Consider the following 19,379-nt stretch of genomic DNA (forward strand, 5'->3'; position numbering starts at 1 on the left):
ACTATGTAGTTAGTACACAGTGGGGTTTTCAGATGGCAAGAGGAGAGACACACTAACGGAAAACGCTACACAGTACAATGTTTTCATGTCCATTTTTGCCCACATTCATGATTTATGGGCCAGATTTAGTTAATGGCTGTTTTGTGTTGTCTGTAATATGGAGCTGGAATGTTTAAGGTGGGTGAGCGGAGATGATCAGATTTTGTCACAGAGCTATGACTCAAGCGTGACTAAGCACTGACTGTACCTTGGCAGTAGCCATTTTGATCTGAGGAGAGACAGGAAGCTGCCAGGTACATGTCGTTGGGCGATTTATGATGTGGAGGAGTACTTCCACAATCTTGTCAGCATAATCTCAGCAGGGATAAAATTAGCCTAATGAATATTTCATTATCAAATCACGAGCGGTGGAAGTACACTTTCTTATGCAAATGTACCCGCTGTGTGTTTGGGTGCCTGTTTCAGTGCATTATTAAAACATACCAGGAGTCTGAAAGTTGATGCGTCTCATCTCCACAGGGTCTGTTGGGTGGTGTGCCATCATCTCAGCATTGCTAAGAAGGCTTTTGGTGCCTGGTTCAGAGTCTTTTCGCTTGCTGCTCAGAGAAACATAGATGCATGTGTCAGTGATCAGACATACTGCAAATCTCTATCTTTAGACCACTATGTTAACAATATCACCATCAAAAGAGCGTATTGTTATATAGATTGAGCCCTGCAGTACAGAACAGTGATATGTTATAAAAAGATACTGTGATTCCCAGCTCTATTATACCTACCTTATACCTAAAGAGGAACTACTATTAGTACTTTCAATTCCCCATGAGAGTGTTGTAAGATCAAATGAACAAAGAGGTTGACACTGGTTTAATCTTACCTGTCAGGTTGGCTGCTTCCAGTGAAACAGGCGCGAGGAAGCCAGGAAGAAATAATTAGGGGCAGAAAAGGAACAGAACAGACAGATTGTTAGAGAAGAAAAATCAATAAATTGCATTAGTATTCAAAAGGTTGAAGGCTTCTGGAGATATGCAAGGCCAAGAGCCGGGTCACACGGTTTGATAGCTGTCTGAGGGAGAGAAAAGTGTAAAGTGGAACAAATTAAAGGAGCATCGGCCTTAAATGCCGCTGTAAACACTAGCTTCCTATTCAAAACAACACAATGAAATCTGTGTGTATTCAGCAACACTCACTTTTTGTACAGAAGAATCGCAATGACAATACAAATGATGAAGACCACGGCTAAAACAGGTCCCACCACCCAAATCAGACCGTCTCCGGCGTCCAGAGGTTGGGGGTCCGAATCAGGTGCAATCACTGGGTCTGTATATGGACTGGCTACATACATTTTCTGTAAAAAATAAAAATAAATAGAATATATAGAAATACAAATAAAATGATCATGTATTAGGTTTATGTCGTTTGATGTTCTTCCTGATGCAAAGCTCTGTCGTATAATGTCAGGCTATAAAATTACATGTATGATGTTTTGGTCACATAATGTAAAATACTGCAGGCATGGTTCAAACCCCTGAGTGGACAGTGTTTATTAAATTATTAATACATTGCTTATATCCATTTTTTACAGATCTTCCTCTACATAAAAAGAACTTGCACTGTTGGCTAGTCTAGTGCTTGGGTTGCAGCACACATGCAAAGCGCCTGACCTGAATCGTCGAGTTGGGTGAGCTCTTGACCATTCTGAAGTTGTTATGCCTGTCGTTTGCCTGTTGTTATGCCCTTTGCCTGTCAGATCCTCGCTGTCTGTAGCGCAGTTTAAGACCAGACTAAACCAGATTTCGTTCTAGCTAGGCACGATATCTGGGTGTTTTATTGCTCTTTGCCTGTGTCGCATTTGACGCATATATGTTTGTATTCACTTTTGTATGAAGCACTTTGGGCAGCTTAACTTGTATTTAAAATGTGCTATATAAATAAAATTGAATTGAATTGTTATAAAAAGAAATGATTAATTAACAAAAGGAAAACCAATACCCGCTTGCCACTTGGATTGCATTGGTGCCTGTGTCAATACTATTTTTGCATGTTCACCTGCAATAATGCGATGAAACATTTCCATGTATTTCCAATCTATATTCATTCTAGCGGCATATTTATGATCAATTCAATTCCATTTCACTGTTGTGCCGTTGTAAAGGCCAGCATCTCCTCTCACAGTTCTTGGTGTGCTCCCTCACTCTTTATTACCATTGGTGATGAAAGTATATGAGGGTTATTGCCTTTTGCTTACAACACTTTGACTGACGTGCATTTTATTGTTTTAGCTGCAGGGCGCACAATAGGCAAGGGTTTATAAAGACTGAACAAAGAAAGGTGTATCAAAGTACAAAAATTGTTATATAAATTGCAAAATAAATAAAATAATAATAATAATAATAATAATAATAATAATAATAATAATAATAATAATAATAATAATAATAATAATAATAATAATAATAATAATAATAATAATAATAATAATGAAAATGTATTGGCTTTAAAAAGTGTAATAAATTAGTGTGTGTGTGTATGTGTGTGTGTGGGTGTGTGGGCATGTGTGTGTAGGGGTGTGTGTGGGTGTGGGTGGGTGTGTGTGTGTGTGTGTGTGTGTGTGTGTGGGGTGTGTGTGTGTGTGTGGGGTGGGGTGTGTGGGGGTGTGTGTGTGTGTGTGTGTGCAGTGATTATTTACAATCTGTCACTGCAAAAGGTAGAATTACTTACAACAGTACAAATTTTTTCATTGTGTGTTTGGCAATTACTTCTAACTCAACTCCTACTAATACTCCTTCTACTTTTCAAAAACAAAAGATAACCCCTTGAAAAGTGTTCACAATACTATATCCATGGATTTTAGCTTTCTGTGTATAGGACAAATTTTGAGCATTTTTCGCCATTCAAAATATATAATATTTAGTTTTGAATTGTTAATTGCTATTACAATGGCGCAAATTTTCAAACCCATGAATAGTATTAGCAAGACAGACTGTACCCCAGTTGTGGAGTTGAGTTCAGCCAGAATAAAGAAGACATATTCTTGGCCTGGCTCTAGTGCTCGGTTCTCAAAGCCGCCGTAGTCCAGCTGGTCCCCCAAGGTGAAGAAGGCCGGCAGAGTGGCAGGTGTGAAGCGGGCCGTGATATACGCTCGCCTGAGGTCCACTGTCTTCTGCTGCCTGGAATCTCTCTGCTTTTGACTGATATCCTTCAATAGCTGTGGGGAATAGAGCGTGGAGACAGACAAGGAAATGCATGACTAATGTTGGAAAAAATATGTTAAATTAGAAAAGGGTAAGCATTGCCAGGAGTAGCTAGCTGTGATATTATTATGTTGTGTTTATAGGTCTTCTGCTGCTTTGAGGCGCAAGCAAACAGTGTTTTCTCTCACCTCCTCAAGGTCCATTTCGTCTGGGCTCTTGAGGTGTCTGATGACGCCGCGGGCTCTCCTTAATGGGACCACTACCACATAAACGTTCCTGTTTAGACACACCAGGAAAACACATTAGATCATTCTCACTACAACTGTTATAGTTTATTTTTGTTTAAAAGCAACTGCAACACTCTAAGGGTTCACCTCAAAGTGCACAAATACAAAGCTTATGTAGAAATTAGTGATGGGTATATTCCAGACACGAAAGTTAGTGCTTCTTTGTGCCAGTCCTTAACTGGTACATCAATTTAAGGTAGCGCCTTGCATTACAGCACTGTAGGATAGAAAAATAGCATGGTAACTGAAAGTGCAGTTACGGTCATAACATGGACACTAAATGGTAAATAGTCACATTTTTATTAAATGGTTTTCCACCTTCAAGGCACTCAAAGTGCTTTACATCAATGAACCACTCACCCATTCACACACTCATTCATACACACAGTGTACACAGACTGTGGGGGCGAGGTGGGTTAGTGGGTTAAGTGTCTTCCACAAGGACAAACTGACAGTATTCATCTGTGGAAGCTAGAATCACACCACTAACCTGTGGGTCCGTGGATCTGACTGCTTAAGCAAATAAGTTTTATGTCACGTGTGGAGATTTGAACCACCAACCCTTAGGATCAGTGTATAAACACTCCAACTGAGCTACTGTCACGCACTACTATCATTCAAGGTAATATAACTTCTTAACCATGGCAATTAGCAGTCTTCATACTGGCTTAATATCATCAAAAACATCAAAACAACATCAAAAACAACACATACTTGACCGGCGTTCTCGTCTCCAGTGATGGGAGTATGATGGTGACTGTGGCTTCTGTGTCGCGCGTGTGGTCGATCTCAGGGCGCCGGATGGTCATTGGTGGAGAGGTTTTGGCAGTGATGCGGTGACGAAGGCCCCCCATGTTTCCCTCTGGAGCGGTGATCATGAAGTCATAGCTGGTGTTAGGCTGCAGGTCTGGGATCACAGCCTTTCTCAGACGGGCATCCACCTCCATCTTCCTTTGGTTATATTCCACCTGAAGGAAGGATAGTTAATATATGATCTCATAAAATATAGGTATTTATTGTATCAATTAATTCCATGTTTTGAATTATTTAAAGTCAAAGTTGTATCAAAAACAACTCATAAATATTTCACAAAGGTGGCATTCTTTAAACTCCAGACTGCAGAATTATTAATGACAGAATAATGAGTTTTGATTAATTTTGCAGCCAGATGCTAAAAATAAATAAATAAACAACTAGCCAATAAACCTCGCTTTCTTCTAATTTGATATTATTGATTTCATTCTAGGTCAAATTAACATGTATATCTTATAGTCAACGATACACATAATACAGACTCTCGAGCTCTTATTAGTCGTACCGTGAAGCGATAGGAGTTACTGCTCTCTGGAAACTCCCATGTCAGAAGGACACTGGTCTTTGTGGCCAGATTGACAGAGAAATTCCTTGGCACATCTAAAATGAGGACAGGTAAGAACACAGATAAGTCACACGTGAGTAAGGCTTTTATTTGAGTCTGCAGCTCCACAGGTTTCCACTGCGACCCTGGAGAAAATGTGACAGAAGGGTGAGGGAGCAGAGGCATGATGTGGAGGAGGATGAGCAGGTGAGGAGGACAGTGGACGTCAGAACAGATCAGACACAGACCTGCGATAGGAACGTGACATGCCTCATTTGCACAGTGGTAGGTTGTGTTTGTCTGACTCTGAATTCTGCATGTCAGCAGAAAGCTTTGCAAAGGTGGCTGTGGAGGTCTATTAGATAAAACACGCTTACCTGCAGAGATCGGTCCAGATGAGACTTTCCTTAATGCACTTCCTCAACTTACCTTGTGTATTAGATACTGTATTTGGAAGCCCTGTATTGACTTTTACCTGAGGGTTTGTGATAAGCTGTGCTCTTGAAGCAGACATCCATTAACATTCAGCCTGCTCCACTGGCAGTGAGGGGAAGGTGATGAAGGCAAGTGAGTGAGGGGGAGCACATGCTCCTCTGGACTGTGCACCTTACAGCCTCAAGGAGGTGCACAGGATTGACCTGGAACAACTGGTCCACACTTAATGTGGTGGTTTGGTGAAACCCACATGAAGGGAGAAGAGCTGTGAAACCGGGGCAGTGCCAAGGAGGTAAAGGGTGTTTTGAACTGCCCTACCTGTTTCAAAGGCCAGTGTCTGGCACACACGGGGTGGGCTGAACGGCCCTGGCCCTGCCTTGTTGTGGGCTCTGAGCTGCACCTCGTAGGCTGTGCTGTGATTGAGGCCAACTATGATGTAGCTGGACTCTGTGGCAGATAGTGTGACATGCCACGGGGGAGCAGAGAGGGCAGGTCCTGAAGAGGCATCAGGGATAATCTGGCTCACTGCCTTTTTATAAGCAATCGTGTACTCAGTGATAGCACCATTACAGTCTTCTGGGACAGGGGACTGCCAGGAGAGGTGCAGAGAACAGCAAGTGGCATTAACAAAGTCAGATATTTTTGGGGGTCCTGAGGGTGGGCACATTGGAAGGGTTATTTCCTGCTGCGACACAGCTCCATAGCCTGCTTTACTCTTAGCAGAGAGGGCAAAAGCATAAAGCATTCCTGGAGAGAGGTTACTGAGGGAGTAGTTCCTCTCCTGGGGAGAGAAAACAACTGAGCTGTTCAAGGAGCTGTTCTTCAGACCAAACTGCAGCCGGTATCCCAGCACTTCTACTGGCCGTGTCTTTTTGTCAGACTCAGCAGTGTCCTGTGGAGGAACCCACCAAATAATCACTGATGCACCGGTACCAGGGCGTACCCAGAAGGGTGGAGGGCCAGGAACTGCCAATAAGAAGATTATATATCGATTAGTGTGCAAAAACAACATTTATAAAGTGTAAATATTAGGTAGAGGTAGAGTATATAAAGTTTGTGCTTACCAATTCCTGTGGTCTGCACCAGTCTTGCTTTGCTGTGTGCTCCATCTCCTTTGGTGGTATACGCAGCCACAGAGACAGAGTACAGGGTTTCTGCTTTCAGCCCACCCAAAATCATCTCCTTGAGCAAAAATAGCATATAACAGTATTTTTAGATGTAATTACATACTTGTAAATTCAATAAAAATGTTCAAACTTTTACATAACAATCTGTCAGCAAATCTCGAATAGGAAAACTTCCTAGAATATGGAGAGGGAAGGATGATACAAACTCACATACTGAGTGGAGTCAGTCTCCTCCATCTTTCCGAGAGACACGATGCGCCACAGGCAGTCCAGACGAGACCAGAGAGAAGAATGAGTCAAAGCACCAAAAGAGATGCTGTCTGAGGATTAAATACACTTTAAACACTCTTTAAATATTCAGACAGTCACCTGGGATTCATCCAGTAGGAGGTCCTTGATCCGGGGCAGGTTACGTGTATCACTGTTCCCCGTGTTGCTGAAATGCACCTGGTAACCCCGGATCTGGCCCTGGCGTAGCCGTGGGGATACAGGTCGCCAGGTGACACGCAGCGCTGATGAGTTCAAAGGCTGTACGTCAACATGACGGGGTGCTGCTCCAGGAACTAAACACATAAGAGTAATTAAATGACCAGCAGCTTGGCCAGTAAATAATCAACTAAAGGATCAATGCTGATTAGCTAAGAGCTACAGCCTGGTCTGCTGCTTACCGTCTTCATCAGTTCTGCACAGCACAGCCGGGCTTTTAGGTCCTGTCCCATGGGCCGTCGAGGCAGCCATTGTAATGTTATACCAGCTCCATTTCTCCAGCCCTTCTACCTGTGTGTGCCCCTGCTGAGGGGGGATAGTGAGCCCATTCACCTGGCCCTGTCCCCCGCCTTCACCACCAGACACTCTCTGATAGCTCAGCTCATAAGCGGCTAACTGTCCATGCTGCTCCGCCAATGGAGGAGGCCTCCAAATGACTCTGAGCACGGTGGAGCTGACGCTCTCACAGGACACCCCCTCAGGTGGAGCAGAGGGCTCTGGTTGGACAGGAACAATGGTTTAGGAACAACCAGAAGAGGACAAGGAAATGAAGAGAGGGGAAAAAGAAAATCGAAGGAAAGAATAAGGAAAAAAAGGAAACAACAAAAATAAACTGAAAAGTTCAAACAAAGACAGCAATGACTCAGGCATAAAGGGAGCAACCACATAATGTTAATAGACACTGTTTCGCACCGTGCCTAATGAAATAAAGCAGAGACAAGAATATTGACCTGATGTAGACAATGTAATTATAGTAGGAGGACCTTGCCTCTCATACACAGCTGCTATATTTAAACATCCATTTTTAAGAATAAAACAGACATGGTTTCATGGAACCACAGCTCACTGCACAAGACTATTGCAGAATATATACATTTCACAGACGCCCTGCCATAATCCTGCACAGATAATGCAGCACAGAAGACTTTGCCTTACTCACAAGGAGAAGGTCCAGGGCTTCATAGGAGAAAGAAAAACAAACTGAAACAGATCTCACACTGCACTGAAAGGATTTAAGAGGCAATAAAAGAGACACAGGAGCCCCGGGAGAGAAAGGCACTCAGATGGATTTTGGGAAGTCAGGCTGGAATGATGAATTGAAGACAAGAATCGAATCAGGGACAGTTCTAGTCAGACTGGAGCAAACACTAGCTTTTGAATCCTTTGTATCACTCGCCACCTGCAGTTTTCCTCCAGTCAAACCTGTAAAATGTCTAGCGTGTATACAACACCTGGACCATATGTGCACTGCCAGGCCTTTATAGAGTTGTGTGCATGTGTGGGGGTGTAATAGTCATAGCTGACAGGTTCAAGTATCTCTCCACTCAGCCGTACAGCCAGTGTTCAGCTGGCCTCAGGGGACAATCTAGATGTGCACCAAAGCTTGGCGATAACAAAGCAGCACGCATTACCTCCCCAGGAAATGAATTCTGCTGCATGAAATAGTCTGCTTATCTGGCAACCTGCAAACTACCCCGCTGTACCACCTTGGACGCCACTTCATTTTGGAGGTAGAAGAGAACCGCTCAAAGCACAGTTTGAAATCAGCCTTACAACAGATCTGGCGACACGAATCCGGTGTGATTGTAAATGCTTACCTCTAAAGCCATACAACAACATGGACTGAACTTGATCTCACATCTGACTACAAAACTGTACCCTTCTCTTTGTTATCTCTTACTTTCTTTACTTTAGACAGGCACAAGTCAATAAATTCAAATGTGTGCAATAAACATAAAATGCACAATTCTGTATCATACTAATTAGCGTTATTTAATCATGTAGTTTAGTTAAAATTTACTCAGTTTACAATTTACTTTTAAATTTTACAAATATATGCCTGTATTTTGACATGAAATTGCAGTATCAATTGTGTTGTATTTGTAAAGATAGAAATGTAAAAATATGCACATCAGTTTTTTGAGAAAACTAAGACTTGTGTCTTAAAATGGATGTGCATTGGTATAGACATAACCAAAGAAAAAGGTACGGCACTGATGATGCACTGGCTGTTACTTACCTGTCAACACAGAAGGCAAACTGCCATTCCTTAATGCCCCTTTCTATTGGCTCTTAGCCAATAACTGGCACACACTTTTGCCCTTTCAAAGACATTAGACAATGATAGAGTGGAAAAAGTGAAAGGAGGGCAAGGAAAAGGAAGATTGAAACATTATTCGCCGCTCTGTCTCCATCTGTCAGCATGCCCTGCTCCAGGAGAGAAGCCAGCGAGAAAGGCACAGTGAGACACCAATGGATGCTTAGGAGAGGGGTTGATGTATGGTTTGATAAACAAGATAGATGGAGAGATATGAAGATGAATGCTGCTGGATCCAAGAAGCAAAGCTGTTATGTGTGTAAGGTAATCACTCCATATAATTTTCAGCACAATTCAATCTGGGGAATAACCGCGTGGCTGCAGGTATAATCCAGTGAAATTGAGACGTACTGGCTTGTGACGTCCTCTGCACCAGCTCGTTGGTGAATGCTCCGAGGCCTTTGTTGGAGGTGGCAGCCAGAGAAAAGGAGTATTCTGTATCCGCCTGGAGGCCCACCACTGTGTACGAACTCCTGGGCCCGAAGGAGAGTTTGTCCTGTGAGAGCAGTGGAGAGGAGCAGAGGACAGAGAGGGCAGACTGAGTGCACACAGACACACGGCTTATAGCAGCTGATAAGACAGTCACTACGCACTGCTGAGGCTATGGACACTGGCATTAATCTTTCAAACTCCTCTTTTCATCTGCCCTTTTATCCCTTTGCCTTGTTAAGCAGTCTGTCTACACAAACACACACATGAGAAGAAGTCTTACCACACTGCCAAACTTGACAGGTCTGTAGAGAATTTCATAGTTGACGATACTCTCTTTGGTGTACGCAGGCTCCCATATAAGCTCGATGCTCGTGTCTGTCACTTTGCCCACTCGGAATTTTCCCGGTTGGCCTGGGACTAAATATAGAAATATACATTTTATTTAAATATATGTTTTTAGCCTGTTTTAAGTACTGCTGTGTTTTAGTGGTTTTATGAGGATGTAAATAACTTGTAAATACTTTTGTTGAGTGCTCCAAGAAGAAAACAGAAACATTCTTCCCCCATATTTGTATTTGTATATTTCCCCTATACAAATCGCTGTCATACTGTCATGAGCAGTGGAGGAGTGGGACATTTTTAGCTCGCTACTCTGTTTACACTGACAGGATTGAGTCCAAACAGGTGGAATTAGTTCATTTAAATGGATTAATGTTGTTCTGACAGGATGAGCTCATCTGGAAGCATTTCACAATCCAGTGCTTTGAACAACTTGATGTAAGTCGCTCAAATTAGAAGCTTAGTAGATTATGGCCAAATGATTTATTGCTTATTTTTGCTTGACTATGCATACAAAAAATGATATTTAACAACTCTCATTTATATTTTTATTACATAAGTACTTCTGTAACAATATTCCAACATTTGCCTCCCAACCTTTTGGAAATGGCAAGTCAATAAAGGTTAATCTTGACCATAAAATGTAGATGAAAGTGAAGTAGAATTTACAAGAAAACACAGATTCTATAAATGCCTATGTAATAGATTTGTGTAACTTTTGTGGGGGGCAAGTTACTGGTCAGATCTGTGGTGAGCCTGCTCAGTAATAATGCACATTTTTCACAGTATTATTTGAGCAATAAAAGCCCCTATAATTATAATTATATTTTTAAATAACTTTGGAACATCCTATCAATCACATCTCAAGCAGGTGGCAGACCCCTACCCAATAAGTTACACAGTGCACAGTACAATTCAGCACAAATACAAATGTTATAGCCCGCTGTTGTAACTGAAAAGGTTTTATTAGATTTTTACCTACAAACTTTCCAGAAAATGATGCGAAGTAAACACCTCATCATCATAACTGGAAGCACTAACCTCCAGGTGTGACTTTAACATGGACTGGGTCAGAGGCAGGCCCATCCCCCACTGAGGTGAAGGCCAGCACTTGGATTGTGTACGTCTCCGATGCAACCAGGTTCTGTACAGTGGTGATGACACTGTCCTGGACGTTGTGGATCTGCCACTCATTCATGGGGCGAGACGGGTCCATGGTGTAGTAGACACGATACCCTTTCACCTACATCAGAAAGCCAGACATAATTCATGATCAGTGAGAAAACAATTCACTTTGCAGGATTGAAACTGGATTTGAGTGTCTGTCAGTGACTGAGGGGTATTATGTGGGCGTGCACGTAATCCAACTGTCCCAAATGCCCGATAATCCATAATATCTTCTTACAACACATAACCATAAGAGTTTATAACAGCCAAGGTCAGGTCTAAATTACAGTTTTGCCTGGATGCAGATGGTGCTGGAGATTTGCTGCTTGGCTGTTTGGTGGAAGTCAACATCCCAAGGTGATGTCCCTATGTCTCTGGGGGGAAGCTCTGGCGTTTGACCCCGATAAACAAAGTACTTTTTCATACACGTGGGTAAGCCCTGGTCTATTCCCTGATCTCCACAAACTCTAGCACTTCAGAAATAAAAGAACAGGCATAACTTTATAATACCTTTACTGTTATTGTTGGTAATCTAGCTGATGCACTGTGTATTCCCACAGATTTCTACTAGCTTAACCTTCTTCAGCCGTTTGAACCATATCTTAACTGTCACATGACCTGTCATTAGCACTGGACAATATGGTGATAAAACTGAATTGTGATCTCATTCCTGTGACAATATGCCATATAGGGATGACGAATTTTTCCCTTAAATGCAGCTGTATGCTCAAAAACAAAGGCACTTTCCCTCACCCAAATCTATAGGTCAGCGTCAGCAATCCTCTGAGTGAGTGGATTTCACCAATTGCAATGTGAACTTTCAGAGAAGCAGATGATTATACTGCGTGTACGTGAATCGTGATAAAATCGAAATTGTGATCTGGCTCCAAGAAAACCATGATATCATTTTGCATAGAATGTTTCATATTTCTTAGTATTTCCTATCTTTTCCAAACAAACCTACATGGCTGTATTGTCTGACATTTAAACTTAATCATATCCATGCACGTTTGTGATACCAAGGGAGATATTAATGATTCCCTCTTATTACAGTGCTTAATGAGGAATGTCACCAGACAATTCCTCACCGTTGGATCCCTTTACCTAGATACTGAGTCCAGACCAAGCACAATAAGCATCACCTTGGCATTTCAATAATAACTACTACACATTTATATATCCTCTCTCCTACTATTAATCTGTACATGTAATCCCCATATGCTTTTAATTCAATTGCACTTATGTGTGGATTTGACTCTATAGTGATGGTCAGGTAGCTGGCCCTCAGTAGGGAGCACTTTCACTTTGAGAGGACAGTCCAATTACCTTGTCTTTCTTTAGAGTGAGAGAGAGAGTGGTCTGGGAGTTAGAGCAGGGAAATCTTTCTTGCAAGACAAAAAGCAGCAGAGGACACAGACCTGCTCACTGGAAAAGTGCTCCCACTGGAGACTTTTATTAAGTTTTAACCTCTCCGGGCCTTAATCAGAACAACTCTCACAATGCTATTTTAAAGTATCATCGCTCCAACAGCAGTGCTAGCTTTACAAATACAAGAGTAAGAATAGCATAGAAACTGAACTATAATGCGTATGATTAGATGTCTGAGTTCAGATCTCCACCATGGCCCTATTTCATCATGGTGAAAATATATCGAATGATGTGAGCTAAAAAAAATGTCACCTTTCTTAAGATTCAAAGCAAAATCATTAGTTTTTGTGAGGCCTGGTGCCAGGAGTAAATGCATATTCTAGTAACTATGTAACAATGCAATCTTGTTAAATAATTTAAAACAGGATGAAATAACTTCTTTTTCCATCATTATACCCACCTGTCCATTGGGCTCCTCGGGCTCCTCCCAGCGTACCATCACAGTGTTTGCAGATATGATGTGAGCCTGGACGTTCCGTGGGGGGCTGGCTGGAGCCTGCTCCCCAGTGCGAGCGTGCACTTGGGCAGAGGGGGGGCCCTGGCCTATACTGTTGACTGCTGACACCCGTATTTCATACTCAGTGTTGGGGTAGAGCCCTCCAATACTGTAGCGTGTGGTGGTGATGCTCTCCACGGTCTCATACTTGTTGTCCGGACCTTTGGCTCGGTACTGAATGATGTAATAAGAGACGGGGTCCGGGTTTCCAGAGTCCCAGGTGATGGTCACACTGGTGGCTGTGGTCTCCGTCACAACAGGAGTACCAGGAGCGTTGGGTAAGGCTAGGAGAGAGAGAGAAAAAATTGATTCCATACAGCCCGGGATGGAGGAAGTAAGCCCATGTGTATATATTGTAAAAGAACGAATGATATAGAATTCCATTTTGTTTTTGTCCCACAAGAGCTGTTACTGCTACAATGAACATTACTGCTAATTTTACTACTATTACTTCTACCATGAATGCTGTTACTTAAAATATGGACCAATTCAGATATTTGTATTCTCACTTACTAAACCTTGGCACCTTGAAACCTTGGTAATCGACTTGTCCCATTACTAAAACATTTATGCACCCTTTATGGGCTTCTATAAGTGAACACATAATGAATAAGGTTCAATTGCCGTGTTTATAACTCATGGCAGGTGTAACTGAACAATGCTTCACAATTCAAGCCTTTGTCAAGATGTTTTATTCTATATTAGGTTTGTTATTAAGTGCACCTGTGTGCTGCAACAAAAAGTCTAGACTATTGTTTAAAAACGACACAATAAGTGTGAAATCAGTGTGGTAAAAAGCTAAAATTAGAGTTAACTCTTGATCTCTTGAGCTGTTCCAGTCATCAGTTGTCAGTGTCAGAAAAATAACATCTTTGAAAGTCTCTTTGTTTCTGTTTAATTACACTTTCTATGTAAGGGACTCTTGTAAGACAGACGTGTTTAAATAATGCAGCAAATTGTAAGAGGACTTTTGGAACTATTCACTGAACATAAATAGACATACCTATCTCTGACATTACTGTTTTTATTACTGCAAATCACCTTATAAAGGTGCACTATATAACTTTTCTGGGTGAGGGTCCACCACTTGCTTGTCTTGATGGCTTTCTTGCCTCCACACAGATCTGACCTGTAGCATGGCGTTAGATTAATGCTTTACACAGGAGCATTCCAGGCAAAGCAATGAGACAAGCCCACAGAATATACACACACATATATGTTTTGTATGTTTTAGGAATATAGTACATGTTGCTTTGTCTGCACTTATTCCATCTTAAATACCAGAAGTTTGAAACATGAATACTAGTACTATTCACCCCACATTAGAATAAAAGTCCTTCCTTACATTTGACCAGGACCTGTGCCGTGGCCTCGATGATGCCCAGGCTGCTCATGGCCACACAGGTGTAGTTGGCCGACTCCCTGACTCCGTTCAGCTCCAGAACGTTCCTCCCGATGGGCATCTCGTCTTCGGGGGTCAGGTCCTCGCTGCCCAGCATCCACTTGACGTACGGCATGGGTGACCCCACTGCCACGCAGGTGATGTTCACACTCCCGTGCGGCATGATCTCGTGGTTCGAGGGAAGGATGGAGAAGCGAGGGGGCACACGGCGCACTGGGAAAGCGGGACAGCAAGTGGGGGAGGACAGAGCGGGACAGGGGGGAGGGAGAGGTAGGGTGAGAAAAACAAGGAGTGAGGGAAGAGAGAGAGAGGCAGAAAGCAAAAGAAATAGATAGAATAGAGAGAGGAGAGGTAACAGGAAGGGGAAGAATGAACTTCAGGGTTTGTACAGAAAATTACAAAAGGGATATTTCAAGTTTAGTTCCAATTACTTTATGGTATTGATGATTTCAACAAAAAGACACAAATCTTGTGTTGAGCTCAAAACATGAGCCTCCTCATCAAAAAAATAAGTGACAAACTCTTGAGTATTGCGCAAACCAGGACATGACACCTATAGTCAGTTTCTCAAACCAATTTAGGAATTTTTTTAATGAATTAAACATGGTCTAAATAAACTTAAAATGATACTTTTAGAGTAAATGTAAAATTTCTTTGCCTGAAGGTGCTTCTGCAGTAGACAATCATTGGATCGATCAATAATTCTTGCACTGCTATTTGTGTCCTTTGAGAGGAAGTGGCAAATTATATCCATTCATGTGTTAGACTATATAGTCTTTAAATCAAACTATATCTTGAGAAGCGATGTATCGAGAGACTGGACTTATAGGTAACTTGCATGCCTGGGCGACTCAAGAGGGATAAAATGGTGGGAAACACAAAGAAGAGAGCGGAGAACTGAGGATTTAAAGAGACAGAGAGAGAGAAGCCAGAGAGAGCCAGAGAGGACGACAGGCTCTGCTTCTCTTCAAGACAATGACAGGCAATGTAGCAAAGGACAGCCACATTGTACAACAAAGTACTGTACAATACATAGGATTCAGAACTAATACAGTGTTGTCAGAAATGAATTGGAAAGATGTGGACAGGAAGTGTGGTTCATATAGGGAGCAGTGGCAGTTACGGAGAGTGATCAGTCGGACACAAGTAGGTAATCAAAAAACACCAAGACAATATGAAAGAGGCAGAACGGGAGAGTGCGGGCAAAAGAGAGGTTTGTGAGGTAGTATGTGCATGTGATAAGTGAATAAACTTATGTACATGTGTCTGTTGCTCCTACATCAGGGTGCGGACAGAATGCAAGAAGAGAAGAAGAGATAAACAGGGGAGAAGGGGAGTAACAGGGAAATAAGGAAGATAAAGAGAGGATTAGAAAAGGGTTCAAGGGGGAGGAGGGGAGAGGAGCCAGGAAGAAGAAAACACATGGATCTATTTAAAAACACTGCTATATCACCAAAGGCCCATTGAAAATAACGTATAGGAGCTACAAAAGTAAGACGGGAACAAAACGCTAAAGTTTGGATGTTAAAGAAACAGAAGAGAGAACAGAAGAAGCCCAGGGAACAGAGATAGACAGATAGAGATATGGCACGGACATCTCTGGATGAAAGGAATGTAAAGGGGGCAGAGCAGAAAAAGGCTAAAAACTCAACTAAAGAAACTCCAAGTCTAAAATGAATTTACCGGTACTATATATTCAAAGAAAGAAAAACAAAAAATATAACAAATATTTAAAAAAAAAAAAACATACAAAGTACAAAGAAACAAAACCTGCACTCCTAAAGGAATCTTCAAAAGCCACGCTCCTAGTTCAAAATAGATTGCATAAAAGTCAACATATTTTAAGAATTCAAATTCAAAATTCAATGGATTTTTGTCTCATTATTTCACAAAAAATGCATAATGCATTGGAAATAAAAAGCCAAAAGATACCCAGAATTGGATACGCAAGTTGAAGTCAAGAAAGAGACAGAGAGACAAAAACAGTACATCTGTTAGACATGGTTAGGCAGGCACCTGTGTCTGTCAGCATGCACATGTCCCACACTGTCCATGCACACGGCACACAGCAGGTGCAATGCAGCATGACGCAACATTATCTGTGTCATTCACTTTGTTACTGTACACCCAACAACACAGCCAAAAACAAAGGAAAGAGTCAATTAAGCATGTGGATTAGTTTGGTAATATGAGCCACAACAGGATGGAGCTGAGGACTGGGTGTCTGTTAGAGAAGCTGAAACATGACCTTTGCAGTGTCAGTGCAGGTTATGAATGTAGAAATGCCCAGAGACACAAAGCTAGACAAAGCCACTGCCGGAACTTAGCACTTTACAATTAAGTGAGCTCATAACAAGCTCTAATCCTGCACGCTCTTGCAGAGCCACTAGCTTAGAGTTAATTGTACTGAGCCGCATCATTCCCTCCATTTCCTATGGACCTGCACAGAACAGGAGCTTCCATCTTTATTAGAAGACCTAGTGCGACCGGCCTCCTCTACGGGGAGTCTGAGGCTGCAGACGAGCGAGGCCTTGGCACAGTGCAGAGGATTACCGACTATCTGAGCACACAAGTCCCTCACTGACATTTACGCAGCTCCGCCCTGTCTGTCTCAAGGACACTGCTTTCATTAAGCACTGTAATAAGAAGGAATCATTAATATCTCCCTCGGTATCAAAAACGCGCATGGATATGATTAATTTTAAATGTCAGACAATATAGCCATATAGGTCTGTTTGGAAAAGATAGGAAATACTAAGAAATATGAAACATTTTAGGCATTCTCCTACAACTAGGTATATTCTGATTATTAAGGGCATAAATCTGAGCAGTGTGATGCCACATGGATGGTGTGCTCATATCAGTGAAGCCCAATGTCACAACTGCAGGCGTGTACAAACATGGCGGGTATGATCGTGACTCAACAAGTGTAAAATTGAAGTCAATGCAATGACATAAGAGCGGGGACATAACGTCTCATATAATGACACAAAAAGCATTAAAAAAAGTCAGTAGCAAGACAAGACAAGACGGCTAGTTCAATACCACATAGCGAGCATATCAAAAGGCCCATACACCAATGTGCCATGCGCTCGTGTCAGTAACTCCACACACATGCAGCGGTGCTCCTCTCTCTTTCTCTCTCACTCCTTCCATGCAAACATCGCTTTTTTAATCTTCCAATTCCTGGGTTTCCATGACAACAAGATCATACCATGCAGAAAACATTGATCGGGGAGTGAAGGCAATACCAAGGGTTCTGCACAAGGCCTCACAATGCAGTCAATGCAATCTGCTGTGTAGGCAGACCACTCTATTGTACATTTCAGCTGTCTTCAGTTTGGAGCCATGTGACTTCAAATCTAGTCCACTTATCTTCATGGTTTCTTTCTGATTGAGTAAGTGAATCTTTCTGAAACAAAGGAGCAACAAAAGAAAAGAAAGAGCGCACCAACCTTCTCGAAGCTCTGAGGGATGGAGGGGGGTTGATGCGGAACACAATGACGTGAAGGAAAAGAGAGAACGAGGAAACACAGAGAATAAAAACGGCCAGCGCAAAGCCACACACCCCACTCTCACACCCATCTGCACCACACGCATCTGCAGACAACTTCATACATACTTTAAATGTGGGCATAGAACGTCTTTAGCTAGTACTAAACCAACCGATACTCGTACTCGTACTCATACTAATTTAACTTTTATTGCTTCAAGGAAGACATTAAGCTAATTAATGTTTAGAGTGCCCAACGAGTCTGCCTCTTGTACAGAAACCATTTTAGTAAACAGTGATGCTTCCATGCAGTTAAACCAAGGTGCCAACATGTAGATCAATTTGATTATCATTACTACAAAAGAATTGTTTTAATAGCACCAGGGTTTAAGTAGGACAGTCAACATATACTGTAGACAATGAATGGGTTAGTAATATTAAGTTACAGTTAAAAGCACATAGAAAAGAGGTAGTTTGCCCTAATGGAAAGATTTCTCTGTTTGCTTGTTGTGAGCATGTATGTGTGTGTATGCGCGTCCTACCTCGCACATATAGGTTAGCAGGAGAGGAGTAGCGCACGCCCTGAGAGTTGGTGGCCACGCACTCGTACTTTCCTTGGTCAGTCTCCTCACTGTTCTCAATCTGGAGTGCTCCTGCAAAATAAATGTTACGATAGTTAATAGCATGGTAATAATTGATTAGTTTGAGCCAGAGGTGGGTAGAGTAGCCAAAAATCAAGAGTAACGTTACATCAAAATAATATTCTTCAAGTATTGGTCCAAGCAATTACTCAAGTAAGAATAAAAAAGTATTTGGAAAGGTACTGCTCATATAACTTAAAGAGTAACATAATTTTTAGAAGTTCAAGTGAATCTATTCAGAAGGACAAAAAACTGAAATATTGCACAGAATCTGGTATTTTCTAAGGACAAAAATGGACAAAAATATGAGAAAAAAACAAAATCATATCTGAAAGAGCGCTGCAAGAATCATGTTCAAATCATTTCATATTGTCAACATAGATTTTTGTCATTTGTAGACTTACGATGGGAAGAGTAAACAAGACATCAGTTATTTTACTGTTATGTCAATAAAAATATGACTCAATTAGGAGTGAATGTATGCTGCTAGAAAAGTACTCTGAAAAGTACAAGTAAACTCTGGTTTGGGCTCAAGTTATATATTATTATAAAACAGATTCACAGTTTGGTGACTTGACCAACGTAAGAGAAACAGCATAAAATCGATCACCTTAGTTCTATGATGACCTTAAAGAGGAGGTGAACTGTACTCGCTGAGACCTGAGAAAATTCAGACACACTGCGAATCTGGAGAATCTAGCTACAAAAACTGACTCATAACGTTTGACAGAGTTTCTCACCATTAAAAGGACCTCAATTGAATAATTGTATGATTGCGGTAGAAGGTTATATTAAGAATAATTGTGTTATTGTTCAGTTATGTTAGAAATGGTTCAAAAAGGTCACTGACAGACATTCAAAAAGTCTAAATATGTTTTATAAGCATTTACACAGTGTTTCATTTTTGAATCCCCTAGTTTCTATGGGAAATTTTATTTAAAAAAATTCTGGAAATTTCACATACAAGTAGAAAACAAAGCCAATTTATTTAATATAA

At 41.6% G+C, this 19,379-nt stretch overlaps 1 protein-coding gene across 7 annotated transcripts in view; it reads right to left on the reverse strand.

Annotated features, from left to right (window-relative positions):
* LOC117385326 (receptor-type tyrosine-protein phosphatase S-like) overlaps window positions 1–19,379 on the reverse strand; it is a 71,001-nt gene that overhangs the window by 11,229 nt on the left and 40,393 nt on the right. For 2 of the 7 annotated variants that reach the window (XM_033982619.2, XM_033982621.2), the window contains exons 6-19: window positions 18,284–18,394; window positions 15,509–15,523; window positions 14,192–14,461; window positions 12,751–13,130; window positions 10,797–10,998; window positions 9,697–9,833; window positions 9,336–9,480; window positions 4,800–4,894; window positions 4,196–4,449; window positions 3,383–3,470; window positions 2,990–3,208; window positions 1,191–1,348; window positions 878–892; window positions 484–596 (exon numbers count right to left, since the gene is read on the reverse strand). In XM_033982619.2, the coding sequence (XP_033838510.1) occupies window positions 484–596; window positions 878–892; window positions 1,191–1,348; window positions 2,990–3,208; window positions 3,383–3,470; window positions 4,196–4,449; window positions 4,800–4,894; window positions 9,336–9,480; window positions 9,697–9,833; window positions 10,797–10,998; window positions 12,751–13,130; window positions 14,192–14,461; window positions 15,509–15,523; window positions 18,284–18,394 (2,202 nt within the window). Of the gene's footprint in view, window positions 1–483; window positions 597–877; window positions 893–1,190; window positions 1,349–2,989; window positions 3,209–3,382; window positions 3,471–4,195; window positions 4,450–4,799; window positions 4,895–5,591; window positions 6,240–6,337; window positions 6,456–6,610; window positions 6,638–6,769; window positions 6,964–7,068; window positions 7,384–9,335; window positions 9,481–9,696; window positions 9,834–10,796; window positions 10,999–12,750; window positions 13,131–14,191; window positions 14,462–15,508; window positions 15,524–18,283; window positions 18,395–19,379 lie in introns of all 7 variants that reach the window. The other 5 variants (XM_033982623.2, XM_033982622.2, XM_055228751.1 and 2 more) reach the window with 4 other exon arrangements.

Source organism: Periophthalmus magnuspinnatus, chromosome 17, assembly GCF_009829125.3.
Source record: "Periophthalmus magnuspinnatus isolate fPerMag1 chromosome 17, fPerMag1.2.pri, whole genome shotgun sequence".
NCBI classification, from domain to species: domain Eukaryota; kingdom Metazoa; phylum Chordata; class Actinopteri; order Gobiiformes; family Gobiidae; genus Periophthalmus; species Periophthalmus magnuspinnatus.